This window comes from Lemur catta, chromosome 3 (assembly GCF_020740605.2).
Source record: "Lemur catta isolate mLemCat1 chromosome 3, mLemCat1.pri, whole genome shotgun sequence".
Taxonomy (NCBI): Eukaryota; Metazoa; Chordata; class Mammalia; order Primates; family Lemuridae; genus Lemur; species Lemur catta.
This window is the reverse complement of record NC_059130.1, coordinates 124,809,564-124,826,939: the sequence shown is the minus strand read 5'-3', so window position 1 is coordinate 124,826,939 and position 17,376 is coordinate 124,809,564. Positions and strand designations below refer to the sequence as shown.

The 17,376-nt window shown below is 66.2% G+C and overlaps 1 protein-coding gene across 1 annotated transcript in view; it reads right to left on the bottom strand.

The window, feature by feature from the left end:
* MEGF6 (multiple EGF like domains 6) overlaps positions 1–17,376 on the bottom strand; it is an 83,139-nt gene that overhangs the window by 51,352 nt on the left and 14,411 nt on the right. Inside the window, exon 4 of the mRNA XM_045546576.1 lies at positions 11,644–11,748. Within this exon, the coding sequence (XP_045402532.1) occupies positions 11,644–11,748 (105 nt within the window). The remainder of the gene's footprint in view (positions 1–11,643; positions 11,749–17,376) is intronic.

Here is a 17,376-nt window from a genome sequence, read left to right as displayed (position 1 = left end):
ACACAGCACAGGCCACCCCTGGGGTCATGACCTTCACTTCCTGTTCTCTCCCCACCGGGTGCAGGCCCCTGGCGGGCAGGTTCCAGCGATGGGGGATGAATGAACAAATGAACAAACGCACACACAGACCGGTCCCTGGGACCCTCGCCTGGGTCTCATCCCCCCAGCACACTGTCCCCAAGGCCTGGGCAGATGGGCATCCTCCGGCCCTTGCGCAGCACACGTGGCACAGAGGTGGTGTCAGGAGTGGATGAGGGGGCCCAGCCGGGCGCGTCCTCAGTCCCCGCTCTGTCCTCCAAGTTCCGTGCAGTTTTCGTCTTAGCCTGACCTCAAATCCCAGCAGCCTGTGTCCCTGCTCTGGCCTCTTGCCGCCACCAGGGGGCGCCAGCGCCCTGCCCTGAACACCAGGCAGTGCGGGGAGGTGGGGACCCCGCCCCGGGCAGGCGCTCCTTCCAGTGGGTCTGCGAGCCTCTCTCTATCCCTGTCTGGGCTGCAGGAGTCTGGGGTCCGCCGGCCCCAGGGAGGGGAAGCTCTGGAGTCGCGTCTGCTCGAGGCCTGCAGGCTCCGGCCAGCTCTGACCTTCCCTCCCAGCCCCGCCAGGGCACCAAGGCCCCAGCCAGGCCCCGCACAGCAGAGAAGTCCACAGAACACACGGCCACGGGAGGACGCCTGCCACCAGTCGGGGAAGCCCCGGAACCCCCACTTCATTCATTCATTGGTTCGTTCATTCCAACAGCACAGAGCCCAGCAGGGACCCGGCTTGCTGTTGCCCTCACACAGCACACGGCTGGGGGCTCCTTGGACAGATGTTTCCCCTCTAGGCCACAGTCTCGGAGGGGTGTGGAGCAGACGGCCCACCGAGTCCCCTCTGACCACGCGTGGCCAGGCTGCTCCCACGCTCAGGTCCGGGAGCCTCCCTAGAGCAGGGCTGTCCCACAGCATCTGGGGGAACCAAGTCCCCACCCACCTGGGACAGCCAGGCCTGTCCAGGCAGCTGCCAGGTGTGGGCCCGGCGCCCTCTTCATTGGACACAGTCTAGGACGGCTCCTCTATCCATGCTGCCCTGGGCTGTGTGGTGTGACTGTCGCAGGCCACAGCTAGACACACTCCCTGCCCAGGGCCCCGTCTGAGAGCCCGGCCTGGCCGAGGCTCAGAAACGAGGTGCTCTCCTGGGCTGCTCCCCAAGACAGCTGTGCCCACGCACTGCCCCAGCTCAGCTGCCGCCCACCTCCCTCCAGCTCGCCCTCCGCAGGTGCCACAAGTCTGTCTGATGCCTCCCAGCCAGGGGAGCTCCCAGGCTGCTGGCACCCCAACAGGCCACAGGGCCCCTCCCAGGAGGCAGCAGAGCACAGAGGGAGATGTCAGGGGACATGCGACCTCATCCCCATGAGCAAGGACAGCAACTGTCCTCAGGACGCAGCGTCCAGCGCTTCAGCCGGAACAGAGCTACGGGGCAGGTTCTGCCGTCCCAGCAGGTTTGCCAGCAAAGCCCGCCCTTCCCTCCCCAGCAGGGACCTCCCGGCCCCCCTTGGAACTGAGTCCACAAGGGACAAACACAAAGCCAGTCCATCCCGAAGGTCAAGACAACACTGGGCGGTGTCAGGACCCCCAGGGAGTCGTGACAGTCAGAAGGCAGGCCAGGGGTAGGGGGGTGAAGGGACAGGGCAGGTGGGCATGACAGAGGGGGACAGGGCTGGGGGTGCTTTGTCCACAGTGGGACCCAGGCTCAGCACCAGGTGCCGGGTGCCCAGGAACCTTCCCAGCTGCCTGGTCAAAGCGCGTGACCACAGGGCCGTCCAGGTTTCTCTGTCCCGGGGCTTCAGCGCAGAGCCCACCCACCCTGCAGTTCCCAGGAGGGCAGAGGATCCCCAAGCTGGGACGGCCACCTCCACAGAGGACACACATGTGCAGGGGGTGCACAGGACACCTGGCCCCACCCTGCTCTCCCCCAGCCACGCCCGGTCACTCTGTCCTGCATTATTTTAATATATATCAGGGAAGATAACACTAGCATATCCGACGTGTTACTATACAGGCTAAGGCCAATTTAAATAAAAATGTTAATAATACTTTGTGGATAGAACCAAACCATGAAAGTGGTGGATAAATGATTGGGAAACTGCTCTGGGATTTCTGAAAAGCCTCAGGGTCCGGGTCCCCTTCTCTTTCTTGGGGATCCGTTTCCGGCAGTGGCGCTCCCGGCGCACCGATCCTTCTTTCTGAGCGGGCCAGCTGTTCCTCGCCGCCCTCGGAGCCCACGTAACCGGTGTTTCTCCGTGTCCCACCCCGGCACAAGCTCGGTTCACAGACTTCATCACAGACGATGGAGGACCCGCCGTGGACGTTGATCATTCCCTGACCCCACTGCGGTGCGGCAACACCCCCGACGCTCCTGGCTCCCAGCAGAGCAGACGCTGGCCCAGGACACTGACCGGGGCAGCAGCTTCCCCGTGGCCAGGGCCGGCACCTGGACGCCTCTCCTGTTATCAGCTGGCCTGGCCCCGTGTGACCCTGCCCAGGCCCTGGCTCCACCGGACAGGAGGGCCGGGCCCTGCTCCGGAATGCCTGGAGCCGCCAGGACCCGAGTGCAGATTCCAGGCGGCAGCCAGCAGCTCCCCCGTTCATCATCCTGCTGGGGGAGGGCACAGGCAGAGGACGGGCAGCTGCCCAGGGGGCCCAGGGCAGGTCCCCAGTGCGGGCGGCTCGCAGGGTCTGCAGGAGACACCAGGGCCGGGTGAGCCCTCAGAGACAGTGGCCCACAGAGCTCAGCCCAGACTCTGTCCCCCGACGCCTGCAGTGACTGGCCTGTGCTGTCACTGGGCGTGAGGTTGAGCTCACTCCTCGTGGTGTCCTGTGTAATCCCCACCCCGGCCTCCTGCACGGGGCTCTCCGCCACAGCCGTTTCCCAGTCAGGAAACAGGCGCAGAGAGGCTGTTCGGCCTGCCCAGGTCCGGGCCACGTTAGCACCCGAACTCACAGGGGCCCCACGCCAACAGCAGGTGCCTCTATGACAGCTGGCAGGGCCCCAGGCCTGGTCGCCCTGGGCTGGCCGACGGGCACGGCTACACCCACCCTGCCAGGGCCCCGGGGCCAGAGGTCTGAGCGGCAACCCAGCCACAGGCCCTCGGTGCCTGTGACCACCCAGACGCATCCGAGCCACCTCTGTGCAGGCCGATGTCCAGGCTGAGGCCTGGGGCCGCAGGGACCTTGACAAAGACACCCCTCAGCCCGAGTGCAGCCAGGAAAGCAGCTGGTGTCCTGTCACACACTCACCCTCCCCGTTTCCCTCGCCCAGGGGCAGAACCGGCCCCAGAAAGCTCCTGAGAGGCTGAAAGCGCAGGGTCATCGCAGGAACCCTCCAGGAAGTCAGCCCAGCAGGTGGGACATGGCTCAGTGTGAGTCCTGGCACACACCTGCTTTCTCCAGGGCAGGGGTCCATCACCAGCACCCTGAGGGCTCTCCCTGGCGCCCAGGCCTAGAGCCCCCAAGAGTGGGACACCCACACACCACGGTCCCCCCCCTGGCCACCTCCAGCCACCTCTGCAGCCCGTGTCCTGACCTGAGCACCTGCCCACAGGACCTCCGACGCCCACCACACTGGCACAACCCGCCAGGCTTCGAGCTCCCCAGGGGCGGACACGTGTGTCCTCCGAGCCTTACAGACCCCCCAGGGTGGGGTTGGCCCCTCTGCTCCCTCCACCGCCCAGAGGCAGCCTGAGCCCACCAGGGTGTGCGGGGCCCGGGGTGCAGGAGGCCAGGGCGGCTCCACACCCAGGAGAGAAAGCGCCAGGCCTCAGTGTGGCGCTGGGAGTGTAAAACCAGGCACTGCAGCTTCTTGGCAGGCGGGCCGAGGCCTGGCCTCCCTGCACCAGCGGCTGCCAGGAGAGTTCTGCCAGCGGCCTGGGCACGACCCCTCGGCCCCAGACACCAGACACTCCCCGAGGGAGCTCCCACAGCCGACTCCAGCGTCGGGGCAGTGACAGCCTCTGGGACCCGACCCAGGGCACCTGGGCCGCAGCAGTGCCCCAACACCATGGGGCTCCCCCACCCCCAGCCCCGCCCTGGAGAGGAAAGGGGCCAAGTGCCTACAGAGCCCATCGCTGATCCCCAGCAACTCAGGAACTGCCGGGGTTCAGCGTCCCCACCTGGGAAGTGGAACAAGCACCAGCCCCGTCCCTAAACGCTGTGTCAGCACCGGGCTCACACTCGGACCGCCCAGCTCCAGGGGGCCTGGGACGGCCTCCCGGGGGCCGTAGCTGGGACGGGATGGCCAAGGCAGGCCAAGGGGCTTCAGAGGATCCGGGGGGCTGTGGGTCTTCTCAGGCGTCCGGCTTGGGGGGGCTGTCCAAGGAGACCGCCCAGGAGAATGGGGGCCCACGGGGTCTCCAGCCAGACTGGTTCCCGGGGAGCCTAGGGGGGTTCATCCTTCTCTGAGCACAGTGCTGGGTGGTCTGCCACCAAGGCTGGACAGCACCCTGCTGTGGGCAGGCAGACTGGACTCGCCGAGATCCTGGCTGGGCGGCATGGGACAGGTGGGGTGAGCCACAGACCCCCCTCCCCTGCCCAGAGGGCCTGCCTCTTAGTGTGTCCTGCCGTAATTATGTCATTAAAGAACACCCATCTCCGAAGCCAGCCCCGGGGAGAGGCCACACAGCCCCACTGTGCACGGAGCCAGGGCCAGGGAGGACACAGTCATCCCAGCAGAAAGACAGAGGCGCTTTTGTGGGGGGCGGAGCGGGGAAGGCAGACTGGCAATTACACGATGGCTGAGGGAACGGAGACACCCTCCCCCGAGTCGGCGCTGGGAAAGGCGGGCGGGAATCCGCGGCGGCCCCTCTCCCCGGCTACCCTGCAGAGGACACGGCCCGGCCTAGCACAGCAGGACGGGCCTGCAGCAGCCACACCTGACCCTGCCGACTGTCACGCCAGCGGGGGCCGAGGCCAGAGTGGCAGAGCCAAGGCGGGCAGGTGGCCCCACTGGGACAGCAGGGAGCACCCGGGAGCACCCCCGGCACTGGCTCCTGCAGGGCAGTGGGGCTCTGCACACCCGGGCAGGGCAGGCAGGGAACGGGGCAAGGGGGCCTGACGGGGCGGGGGCCGCTCTGGGCCACCCCACAGGGAGAGGACAGCACGGGGTCACGGGGGTTCTGACTGCCCAGACGCAAGGCAGAGCCCCGGGAAGGCCTGGAGCTGAGGCAGCCCAGATGGGGCGGAAACCAAGGGGTGTCTCCCGACCCAGGGGCTCCATCCACCCACCCATCTGCTCCAGCCCCACTCGGGACAGCTGCCATGCCACCAAGCTCGCCTCAGCGGAGGACCACGTGGGCCTAGGGAAGGAGGGACCAAGAGGTTCCTGGGACCAGGACCAGCCATCACACCCCACAGCAAGCAACCCTGCAATCTCCACCTCCAAGGAAAAGCCACCTGGCCCTTGCCCTGCCCTGGGCCCTCTCTGCCTGCAGGGTGTGAACCCCCCAGCGAGCTGCAGGGGCTCACCCCGGCTCCGCCCACACGGAGACCTGCCCAAGACGCCGGCTGTCCTCCCCTTCCACACGGTGTGGGCCCAGCCCAGCCCCCCGGCCCTCCCCGGGTGTCCCCAGCCTGAGCTCCCCATCGATCCCCAGGGACGAGGCCCCAGGGTCCCACACCGCCCAGGAGCAAGTGTCAGAAGCCGTGACCCAGAACACAAGCAGCACAGCGCTTCCTCCCCACTGAGCCAGCCAGGAAGCGGCCAAACACCTCCACGTCCCTCGGGGGGCTCCAGGGACCCCGTAACCGAGAGCACAGGCAGCCACAGCCACAGCCACAGGCAGGCAGCAGGGCAGAGGGAGGGAGTCTGGTCGGGGCCCAGGCGGCCCTGGGCTACCCCACAGGGAGAGGACAGCCACGGGCTGCATGGTCACAGGGACTTCTGATTACCCAGAAACAAGACAGAGCTGCTCAAAGGCCTGGCCCGAGGGCAGCCCGGACAGGACGGGAGCCAAGGGGGCATCTCCCGGCGGGGTGCCAGCTGCTCACCAGGAACTCGGCCCGGCTGGGTGAGAAGTCCAGCGACCTTGTGCTGGCAGCCAGCACGGCCCTGGAGGTTCTGCCCCAACGTGGGGCCACCTGTGTCCCTCCAGAGCCCTCAGATAGTGGGGGACACCGGGTCCTGCTCTCAGGGGACCTGCCCAGAGGCCAGAGAGCAAGGCTCGCGGTGAGCCAGGTGCTCCCAGGCGTGCCAGGTCCCCACTCGAGGCACCCTCTGTCTTCCCGTGGCATCTGGGTCCTTCCCCACACCAGACCGAGGGCCTCCCTGGGGTGGGGCTCCTCGCTGAGCTGGCTCCAGACCCACACGGGACCCTCTGCTCGGCTGAGCCAGGGAAGCGCGCAGGGAACAGTGTGGGGAGCCTGGAACAACACCCACAGGACAGATGCCGAGCTGCCTCCCTAAGGCAGCAGCCTGGGCCGCGGTCCTTTCCAGCTGCAGGCTCAGGGCAGCGCCCCCCACGGGAGGTGGCAGGAAGAGAGGTACTTGCAGGATACACCCCAGCTCCAGCCACTGGGGTCCCCTGTGTGCAAGACAGCACGTCCTGCCTTGGGGCCCAACCCCTCCAGAACCCCCCCACCCTGGTAGGGGCAAGGCCGGCCCACCCTCCCTTCCCACCACTCCCTGGAGGGCCAGAGTCCCAGGCCTGGCCCTGGCTGGGGGCCATGGGCAGCCCTGGGTGGCGTCTGGCCCCAGGGCGAGGGGTCGGACTCCCACCCTCAGACACAGTGGCAGCATTGACAGGCGCTGGCAGCAGTAGCTAGTCAGCCCCGTTTAGAAACAGTCGCCCTGGAGCCAGGACCCGCCCGGCCCTGCCCCTGCCCCTGGCCTGCCCCTCCCGGCTCTGCTTCCTGGTGTGGCCTCGGGCCTCCAGCAGCCGCAGCTGCCTCCAGCCCACTCCCCAGAGACCCCACCGGCCTCCTGCTGAGGTGAGGGAAACTGAGGCTCTTTCAGAGGAACTGGCCTAAGGAGACCCCAGAGAGGGCCTGGGCATGCGGGGCCCCAGGTAGCCCCAGCAGGTGGCCAGGAGCACGGCCAGCCGGGCTCAGTCTCTGGGGGGCAGGCTGAGGACCCCTTCCCTGGTCCGCACCCAGCTCGTCAGGGCTGGGCTGACTTCCTGCTCCTCTTCCTGCTCCTGCCTCTGCCATCTGGAAACTTGCCTGGGACCCACCTGCATCTCCCCAAACCTTCCCCAGCCCACAGGCCCATCTCCTCCAGGAAGCCCTCGGGACCACTGCCCGGACCGAGGTGCAGCACTTTCGTGTGCAGCTGCCTCAGATCCAGGGGTAAAGCCTGCCACAGCCACCCAGCACCCCTGCACTCACTGCGGTTGTCCCCGACAGCGGCCCCCACATCCTGACACTCCCCCCAGGGGGGCTCTGGGCCTCACCAACACTGACTCAGGCAGCCTGCGCCCACCTCATCCCCCCGCAGAGGGGGGCTGGGCCCGAGTGGGGAGATTACCCGGTCACACAGGCGCAGGCCTGGGGGGCACCAAACCCCACGGGGGCCTGCGCAGGGCTGGGGGGGGCTCCGCTACAGGCTGCGCCCAGGGCCGGCCCCCAGGTGCTCTGTGCCTCTGCAGAAAGGCTTCAGGTGGCCCAGCCACCCTCCTTCCCCAGGCCCAAGCCCTGACTCCCCATCTGGGGGGGAGTATGGGGGAGGGGCTCTCTGGAGCGGGCTCCCCTCCCCCACTGCCTGCACAGTCCTCACCTGCCAGTCCCTGCCTGCCCCCGCCACGCTTTTGTTCAAGTGAACAAATTTGGGGGAATCAGAAAATATGGCTTTTATTTTCAAAACTGGAATCAATTATAATCGGGGAGTTAGCTAAATATTCCCAACTGTGTTTGAGCTCAGGTCTGCAGTGTCCAGACCCAGCATGGAGGAGGGACAGGAAGGTGACCGTTAGAGGTCTGGGTAGGGACGCCAAGGCCAGGGGCTGCTCCGCAGGTGGCGCGGCCCTTACACCTGGCCCTGCACAGCCAGCCCTGCACACTCAACCCTGCACGCTCAGCCTTGCACAGCCAGCCCTGCACACTCAGCCGCACATAGCCAGCCCTGCACACTCAGCCCCGCACAGCCAGCCCTGCACACTCAGCTTCACACAGCCAGCCCTGCACGCTCAGCCCTGCACACTCAGCACCGCACAGCCAGCCCTGCACAGCCAGCCCTGCACACTCAGCTTCACACAGCCAGACCTGAACACTCAGCCCTGCACACTCAGCTCTGCACAATCAGCCCTGCACACAGCCCTGCACACTCAGCTTCACACAGCCAGCCCTGCACAGCCAACCCTGCACACTCAGCCCCACACAGCTGGCCCTGCACATTTGGCCCTGCACAGCCAGCCCTGCATATTCAGCCCTGCACATTCGGCCCTGCACAGCCAGCCCTGCACAACTGGTCCTGAACACTCAGCCCTGCATAGCCAGCCCTGCACACTCAGCCCTGCACGCTCAGCCCTGCACACTCAGCCCCTCACAGCCGGCCCTGCACACTCAGCCCTGAACACTCAGCCCTGCACAGCCAGCCCTGCACGCTCAGCCTCACACAGCCAGCCCTGCACACTCAGCCCTGCACAGCCAGCCCCGCACACTCAGCCCCGCACAGCCAGCCCCACACAGCCAGCCCCGCACACTCAGCCCTGCACAGCCAGCCCTGCATAGCCAACCCTGCACACTCAGCCCTGCACAGCTAGCCCCGCACAACCAGCCCCGCACACTCAGCCCTGCACAGCCAGCCCCGCACAACCAGCCCTGCACAGCCGGCCCTGCACACTCAGCCTTGCACAGCCGGCCCTGTACAACTCAGCCCTGCACAGCTGGCCCTGCACACTCAGCCCTGCACAGCCGGCCCTGCACATTCGGCCCTGCACAGCCAGCTCTGCATATTCAGCCCTGCACAATCGGCCCTGCACAGCCAGCCCGGCACAACTGGTCCTGAACACTCAGCCCTGCACAATCAGCCCTGCACAATTGCCCCTGCATCCTCAGCCCTGCATGCTCAGCCCTGCACACTCAGCCTCTCACAGCCGGCCCTGCACACTCAGCCCTGCACACTCAGCCCTGCATGCCCAGCCCTTCTTCCAGGAGAGAGTACCCAGGCAGGAAGCCAGGCAGCCACCCTCCAACTTGGTCACCGCACCCTGACTGCCACATCTGCCACTGACCAGCCACTCTCCCAGGAAGCCCACCACCTCTAGGGCGGCAAGGTGGTCCCAGGGGAGGATGCTCCTGCTCTGCCTGGGGACCTTGCCCCTCCCCCACAAAGCAGATCTCAGCAGGCTCCACCCTGACCGAGGCCCGGCCCTGCACCTGGAGGCAGTGTAGCCAGAAGGTTCCAAGTGCTCCTTCAGACAGACCTGGCTTCAGCCCAGCTCTGCCACTCAGGCACCAAGTGGTCGGCAGCTGTCGGGCCTCCCCAGCCTTGGTTTCCTCTCTCACAGGCAGCCGAAGTGCGGATTCAAAGAGGCACCGCAGGCGGATCGTGGCTCAGAGCCAGGAAGCAGCTCCGGGCCTCCAGGCCCCCTCAGAGCCCCGGGGCCGTTCCTACCACAGCTGTGGACCGGGGCTGCCGCTCAGGCACCTCGAGAGTCTGACGCAGGAGTCAGGGCCCCCGAGGCTGGTGGGACACAGGGCGCGTGAGCACACCCAGCCCCGGAGCACCCAGTGCGGCCCATTCAGTGGGTGCTGCCTGGGCCTGGACGAGACAGGCCCCTCCCCCGGATGCCTGCCCCCCACACCATGCCTGCCCCCCACACCATGCCAGCCCCCTACACCATGCCTGCCCCCCACAGCCATGCCTGTCCCCAATGCCATGCCCACCCCCACAGCTATGCCCACCCCTAATGCCATGCCCACCCCCAATGCCATGCCAGCCCCCCACACCCATGCCCACCCCACAGCCATGCCCACCCCCCACACCATGCCAGCCCCCCACAGCCATGCCCAGCCCCAGAGAGGCTCCTGACCCCCCTCCCTTGCTGGATGCTGAGCCCCACTAGACATCAAGTTCCCCAACCAGGTGCCCAGGCCCCCCAGGAGCCCCCGCAAGCTTCATCCCCTCTGGCAGCAGGAGGCCGGGTGTGAGGCTTTCAGGGTGGGCAGCTGCTCAGCACAGAGGGGGGCTCGGAGCTGGGCGCCCCAGCAGAGAAGGGGCGGGGGGCACGGTGGGCAGAGACAGGGCAGAGGACAGGGTGCACAGCTGGCCCTGAGGGGGGAGGTCAGGTGTCCTTGGCCCTTCCTGAAGGATGTGACCAGGACAGGCCACACCCAGGGTCACCTCCTCACCCTCCCCCAGGGGCGGAGACCACGATGTGGTCTGCTTTATCAACCATCCAGCCACAGTCTTGCTCTGGAAACTTCCCCAGAGAACGCAAGCGCCGGGAGGTCCTTTCTCCACGCAGCCCAGACAGCCCAGGCATTTCCGCACGAACCCAAGCCAAGCAGCGCACGTTTCGAAAGATCAGGCAGCTGAGCCAGACGGGCCCTGGGGCACTGCGCCAGCCCCACCTGTGCCGCCATTCCAGTTCCCAAGAAGAGGCCAAGGTGGCCAGAGCCCCGCCACGCTTTGGGGACCCCAGTCTACCTTCAGGCCAGGTGGCCACGGCCAGCCAGCCCACAGGGACCACAAAGAGGCCTGGCGGGGCTTGGAGGCTGGATGTCACGGGGCAGTGACAGGCCACAGGACCTGGAGGGGCCACACCCCACAGCCCAGGCGGCAGCTCTCCCAGGCCGGGGGCCAGGAAGCAGCAAGCCCGGCTCTGCCCTGGCAGGGACCCAACTGCTACCAGAGGGCAGCCAGTGGCCCCAGGCCCCAAACCCTCGCACGACCACAGACCACAGGGAAGCTCCTGCTCCCTCAGACTCCCTCCTGTCGCCTGCCTGAGCCCCGCGGAGCGCGTGTCCTGCCTGCAGCGGCCCCGCTGGGAAGCAGCCCCCCTGCCACCCACCCCGAGCAATTCCAAAGCTCAGCGACCGCTGGGGAGAAGCTGGGCGGAGCAAAACATCTCAGAGGAACAGAAGTTCCACCAGCCGCCCAGCGTCTGTGGAGTTCTGACCTCTTTCCACGCGTCTGACACGCGTTTCTTACAAAAATTCTGTCACCAAATGCTTATTTTTAGCCCATCCCATATCTGTCCTCCATAAACATTTCCCCCCAGGACGACGGCTCCTGCTGCTGCCCGACTCAGTTTACGACGTGCCACGGTTTGTGCAACATGTCGCCCCGGCTGGGACCCCAGGCTCCCGACTTCCCACAGCAAGGACGACGGCTCTGGCACGGTGGCAGTGCAGCCGGGGACCCCAAGACCCCAGCCACTCCCTGCCCTTCCCAGGGGCTGGAGACTCTGTCCATAAATGGCAGGGATGGACAGGGTGGGCTCTGAGAGTCGGGGGTGCAGAGCCAGCTGCTGAGGGGGGTCTCTTGGGGGTCACCCCCTCCCGACAGCCTCAGATGGCTGCAGGGAGCTGGGTGAAAGGATGGGGATGTCCCCAGGAGAACACGTTTGTCCAGGGACAGGCAGCCGCCGATATGTCCCCTGCCCTCCCCCCTCCACCCTCCCCCTACAGGCTGGCCACAGCTGGGGCCTTGGTGCCCAAGGGGCCTCCACTCACCGTACTGACAGCGGGGACCCTGGAAGCCTCGGGGACAGTGGCATGGCTGGGCTGAGCCTGGCACGCAGTGACCACCGTTAAAACAGAGGCCAGGGCTGCACTGGGCTGTGGAGAGAATGAGACGGTCTGTGAGCAGAGACAGGCGGGGAGCGGGAGGCATGGCCTGGACAGGGAGCTGAGCCTGCCAGGCCACTGGCCCCCGCTCCCTCTGTCCTCGGTCACACACTGACCGGGGTCCGGCTGGAGCCTGAAGTGTCCCCCAGCCATGGCCACCACCAGTCAGAGCTGGGCGGACCCCTCAGTGTGGTGAAAACCCTCTCACTTTGGCCAAGGCAAGAGTGTTTGAGGGCATTTCCTGGGGAGGTGGGGAGGGGTGCAGGGTGGGGAGAGGGCAGGGGTCGGGGGCAAGGAGGGCAGTGGCGTGCACAGGTGCGGCCCACAGCTGCAAGGGGAGCTGGGAGCCTGGCTGAGGAGCCCCTGGAGCCCCAGTGGCAGAACCTACCGGGCTGCTCCTGTGCCCAGGAAGGGCCAGTGGCAGCCCAGGCCCACCGGACCCGGGAAGGGGGGTGGGCGCTGGATGGAGCAGGTGAGGGCAGGGGAGGGGCTGGCATCCTCCTCCTCCTCCTCCTCCTCCTCCACAGAAGATCCTCTGCTCCCAGGCCCTCCCCCACAGCCCCCGGCTGCCTAGGGGCTCCCTTGGGCCAGGGAGCGAGGCCGGGGTGTGTGGGTGGAGGCCACAGCCGGGCAGGCAGCCCCCAGCTGACCGTCCCAAGCTGCCTCGCTGGCCCCCCACAGCGGGTGCCCCGACCAGGCCAAGTGCCCACTGGGGGCTGAAGCACCAATTGCCTTGACCCTGTGGCCCCCGCCCTGCACTTGGCTACAGGGCGGACCGTGCCCCACCCCTGTGGGGAGCTCACTGGAACAGTGGACACTCCGCACAGTGACTGGGCCACCTCCTGCCACCTGGACCCTGGACGACCCATGGGCTCAGCAGGCTCGCGTGTCACTGACAGCATCCCTGCCAGGGGCCTGGAGAAAAGCTCTGGACAGAGGGGACCCTGCCCGGTCGGGGAGCCTGGGATTCCCGGAGCGCAGCGGGGTGGGCCTAGGGGAGGGATGGCAGCCAGGCCTGGGGGTCCGAGCCCGGTGAGGAAAACCGAGGCTCAGAGACGATCCGTGCTGGCCGCGGGTCACACAGTGAGGAGCACCCAGGCCCAGGCCAGCGCTCAAGCCCAAGACCCGCCAGTGTCGGCGTCTGGAGTCAGGAGGACCCGGCCGGGCCTGTGCAGAGAGACACTGCCCTTCGCGGATGTGGCTTCTCCTGCCATCCGTGACCACAGCCATGCAGTCTTGGAGGGGTCCCCTCCACCCGCGGGCCCCCCTGCAGGTGTCCCAGCGGGTCCTCATTCACACCTGGCCGAAAGGCCCCGCCAGCCACTTCCTTCCAGCCGGGCACCTGCAGCCAGAGGGGGCTGGGGCCGCAGGGAAGCCGGACAGACGGAAGCCACCGTGACCTGGAGTCGGCACCGGGAAGCCCCCTGGGCAGAGGGGCCGACCCAGGCCTGCGCAACAGGAAACATCAGGAAACATCAATGTCCCAAGTACCCAGGGCCCGAAACCTGCTGACCCACGCGCTGTTACTGAGAAAGACAGGCCATCTGTGTTTATTTTGCACCATGAAGAAGGTTTTCATGGTCCTGAAGACCTCTGGCCCCCAACGGCCAAGACCGACTGCCTTCAGGTGGGGGCTGGTGCTGGCCTGGAAGCCTGGCCCGGGGACTCCGCCCTCCCAGGAGCCCCCTGCTCTGCCCCAGGACCTGCCTGGATCTCAGGGTCCCTCCTGGAGCCTGAGCCACAGTCCTCAGTGCCCTCCCCCATCCCACGCCCTCTGCCCCCACCCCCAGCAGCACCTGCCTGATTCGGAGCCAGAGGAAAAGGAATGCCCTTCTCTTACAACACCCTACCCTGCCCCTCCTCTCCCTGTGGCCCGGCCCCATGGTGGTGTCCACAGCTGTCCCAGCTAAAGACACCGTCTCTCCAGCCAAGGGAAGGACAAGCACGCGCACGCCAGGACGCCAGGCCTGGGGCAGCCGCCGCGCTCTCTTCTGTGTCCAGCTGACACTTTATCACCGATCTCCACCCTGAGCTAGATACGGCCCCAAGATGCTCCCAGGACAAGGGGAGCCAACGGGAACCGTGTTCCTCCTGGCGACACTGTGCCACGCACTCTGTCGTCACTCACCTGCATGCAGTCCAAAGCCAGTCCAGCTGGTTCTGCCCCCAAGGTACCTTGAACACACCCCTGTCTCCCCACCTTGTCCCCACCCTGCTGGTCACCCCACGGTCATCTCTGTCCCCACGGATGCTGAGCTGGCTGCAGCCTTCACTCCCTCCCCAGCCCCCAGCCCCTCCCTGCAGCCACAGGGCCCAAAACAGGAAAGGTCCTGGTTGTGAACCTTTCAATGGCTTCGGCTGACTTTGTACAAAACCCCACGGCGCCCGGACCCTGTGCCCGGACCCCCACCTAGCTCTGGGCCCCACCCCTACCCCAGCCTCCCCCGCACCCCCAGGCGCAGCCCTCCTGCCCAGAGGCCTCGGACACCTGTCTCTTCCCCAAATGTCCCTTCCTCAAGGAGCCCACCTAGGCCCCCGGTGCAACTCAGGCCACAGCGCCCTGCCCCGTGCCCCGGCAGGCCCCCCTGCCTTGGTCACCATCACGTGCCCAGCACCTACGTGGAGGACGCTCCTCGGCTTTGTGGAATGAGCAGAATGAAGATGAGAACAAACTAACGGCCAGGCCGGGCCGCGTGGGGGTCGCCTGCACACCTGCCATGGGGAAGGGCAGGCGCGGCCACGGCGGAGGGCGGTGGGCAGCATCGCGCCCACGGAGGTGGGAAAACACTACAAGGCTTTAACACAAAGGCTCTGAAACCAGGAGTCGGACGCCATCCGAGAGGAGAGGGGAGGGCATCTCACATACGTGAAAAAAGAACCAAGCGGGAAGCTTGAAAGTGAAAAATGAAGATTCCACACGGGAGAGCAAAGAACAGACGGGCGGATGCTTCTGCAGCACAATTTAGAGATTTCTAAGTGACGACTTTGTTTTATTTTATGCTTAACGTTTTTTTTAAGCCACTAATGAATCTTACGGTGCCTACTGTGCTCCAGCCCACAGGGGCCTGTGTGGGGAGCCGCCCTCGTGCGGTCGGCTTGGCAGGGACTGCGCCCACAGGACCCTGGGGCCCTGGAAGGAACCATCCAAACCCAAGAGTGTGAGAAATGCCAGGTCAGGTGGAGGTGACGGGGCCCGCGGTGCCCCTGGGTCTGCTGCAGGCAAGAGGCCATGTCCCCCGAGGGCCCAGATGGTGGGGAGGGCTGGGGCAGGGCCCATCCAGGTGCGGCTGGAGAATGTCCCCGAGAACCAGCCGTCCACATGGCTCCCCTGCCCAACACCCCAGCCCCCACCCCCAGGACCCCAGCCAGCGCCCGGGCAGGGCAGCACACCTTGGGTTTTGGGGACACGCTCAGGCTCCAGAGCTGACAGTTTTTAGCGGGCACATCACAGGACAGTTTGTAACCTGTGTGAGCCTCAGTACCTCCTCTGAAAAATGGTGACGTTCGGGCTAAGCTCCATCACGGGCAGTTTTCACTTGTCAATGTGACATTCTGGATGACCTCTGAGCTTGGAGGGGCCCAAGGACTCCAAGGCACCATCGGGCTTCCAGCTCCAGGAGCCTGCAGGACAGCTCTCACACGGGGGACAGGGGAGCATGCACTGGGCCGGGTGTGACCGTGAGCACGTGTGGCTGTGAGCACCTGTGGCTGGGGCAAATCATGCGTGGGGGTGACCGTGAGAGTGTGAATGCGTGCGTAGGTGTGAGGGCAGGCGTGCGTGTGCATGTGCACAGATCTGCGCAAGGAAGGGCATGGGTGAGCTTGTCTGTGTGGGCCATGGGTCCAGGTGCATGCGTGTGAGTCCGGGTGTGACTCCATGGTAGGGTGTGGGGTGCAGTGGGACCACAGGCCCCGCCGTGCCACCTGTGGGTGAGGTGCTGTGACCGGCGGAGGAAAGGGAGCCCAGGGCCTGGGCCGCTGGCTCAGCCGGTTCCCACGCTGGGGCGCGGGGCTGACGTGCGGCCAGAGCGGAAAAGGAAACGCAACGGCAGAGGCAGGAAAGCAGAGGACAGCCCTGGGGCCCGCGGTGGCCTCCTGCAGGCCAGAGGGACTCCGGCCAGGCCTGGAGGGACACAGAGGGGGCAGCAGCCACAGGGTCCGGGACGACCAGGAGAGGAGGGAGACCTGCAGGGCCCGCCCGCCTGGTGGCCCCACAGCCGGATACGCAGCCCAAACCCAGGCCCAGCCCCAGGCACCTGGAGTGCAGGCGCCAAGGCGGACACACTGCAGAGCCACCAAGCGGTGGAGGCGAGGCCCTGACCCAGTCCCCAGTGGTCACCACTCCACACAGCCCCTGCGCCCCAGCCCTTGACCAAGGGACGCTGTGGCCGAGGGGTCCCCGGTCACTGTGTGCCGTCACTACCACCGCTGTTAATAGGAGTCCCTGTGGCCCGAGACGGCTGTATCCAGACCTCCTCTCCTACCAGCAGGAGCAGCTGGCACTGCTTGAGCGCTTACTGTGTACCAGCACCACATGAAGGTGCCACACGAAGTCACTCGTTTAATCCGAGGGTTTGAGGCGGGCGTTGCCACCCCTGCTGTGGAGCGGGAGCTGGAGGCCTGGGCAGGGGGAGGCGGTTAACCAGCCCAGGCCCCGCAGCTCACAAGGGGCAGGGAGGGAGCTGAGTCCTGTTTTTCTCTCTCGACTGCTGGGACAGTACGGGCACCGGCCCATCGATGGCCACTGGCCTGCTCCTCACCTGGGCCCCGCCAGGGCCCACGAGGCCACCCATCCTGCCCTGCCCTGCTGGGGCCCTCCCATGGGGCCCAGGGAAGCCCCCAGCCCAGTGACCTCAGAAACACGCCCCTGCACGGAAGCCAACCCAGACAGAGGCCGGCTCGGTGACCGAAGGCCTGCGGTTCACGGCATGTGTCCTCTCCCCAGAGAGGGGCCGCTGGGGAAGGTCCTTGCCGGCCCCCCCGCCCGGACTGGAGGCCCCACGGTGTGGCGTGGGCAGGTCCAGAGGCCTTGGCCAGGCCCACCCTGCTGGCCCAAGTCGGCCCTGGACACTCCTGCAGCCCCCAAGCCCCTGCCCCCGCTGGCTCTCGCCTGCTGGCCACATGCTGGGACCAGACGCGGGCAGACTGTGCATCCGGAGAAGCCAGACCACAGAGCTTTCCAGGGATCATTAAAACAAACAAAGAAAAGTACAATACATAAATAAGTAAATCCTGCGCTAAAAATGAATTTTTAAAAACAAACAACTGGCCGGGCGCAGTGGCTCACGCCTGTGATCCCAGCACACTGCGAGGCCGAGGGGGGAGGATCACTGGCAGTCAGGAGTTCTAGACCAGCCTGAGCAAAAGTGAGGCCCTGTCTCTACTAAAAATACAAAAATTAGCCGGGCGTGGTGGCGCCTGTAGTCCCAGCTACTGGGGAGGCTGAGGCAGGAGGATCGCGTGAGCCCGGGAGTTGGAGGCTGCAGTGAGCTGTGGTGACACCACAGCACTGCAGCCCAGGCAACCCAGTGACACCCTGTCACCTGTCAACAAAAACCAAAACAAACAACTAAGAAAGCCGAAGCTCAGGCTCAGGATCCAGTGGGGACCCTCCCAGAG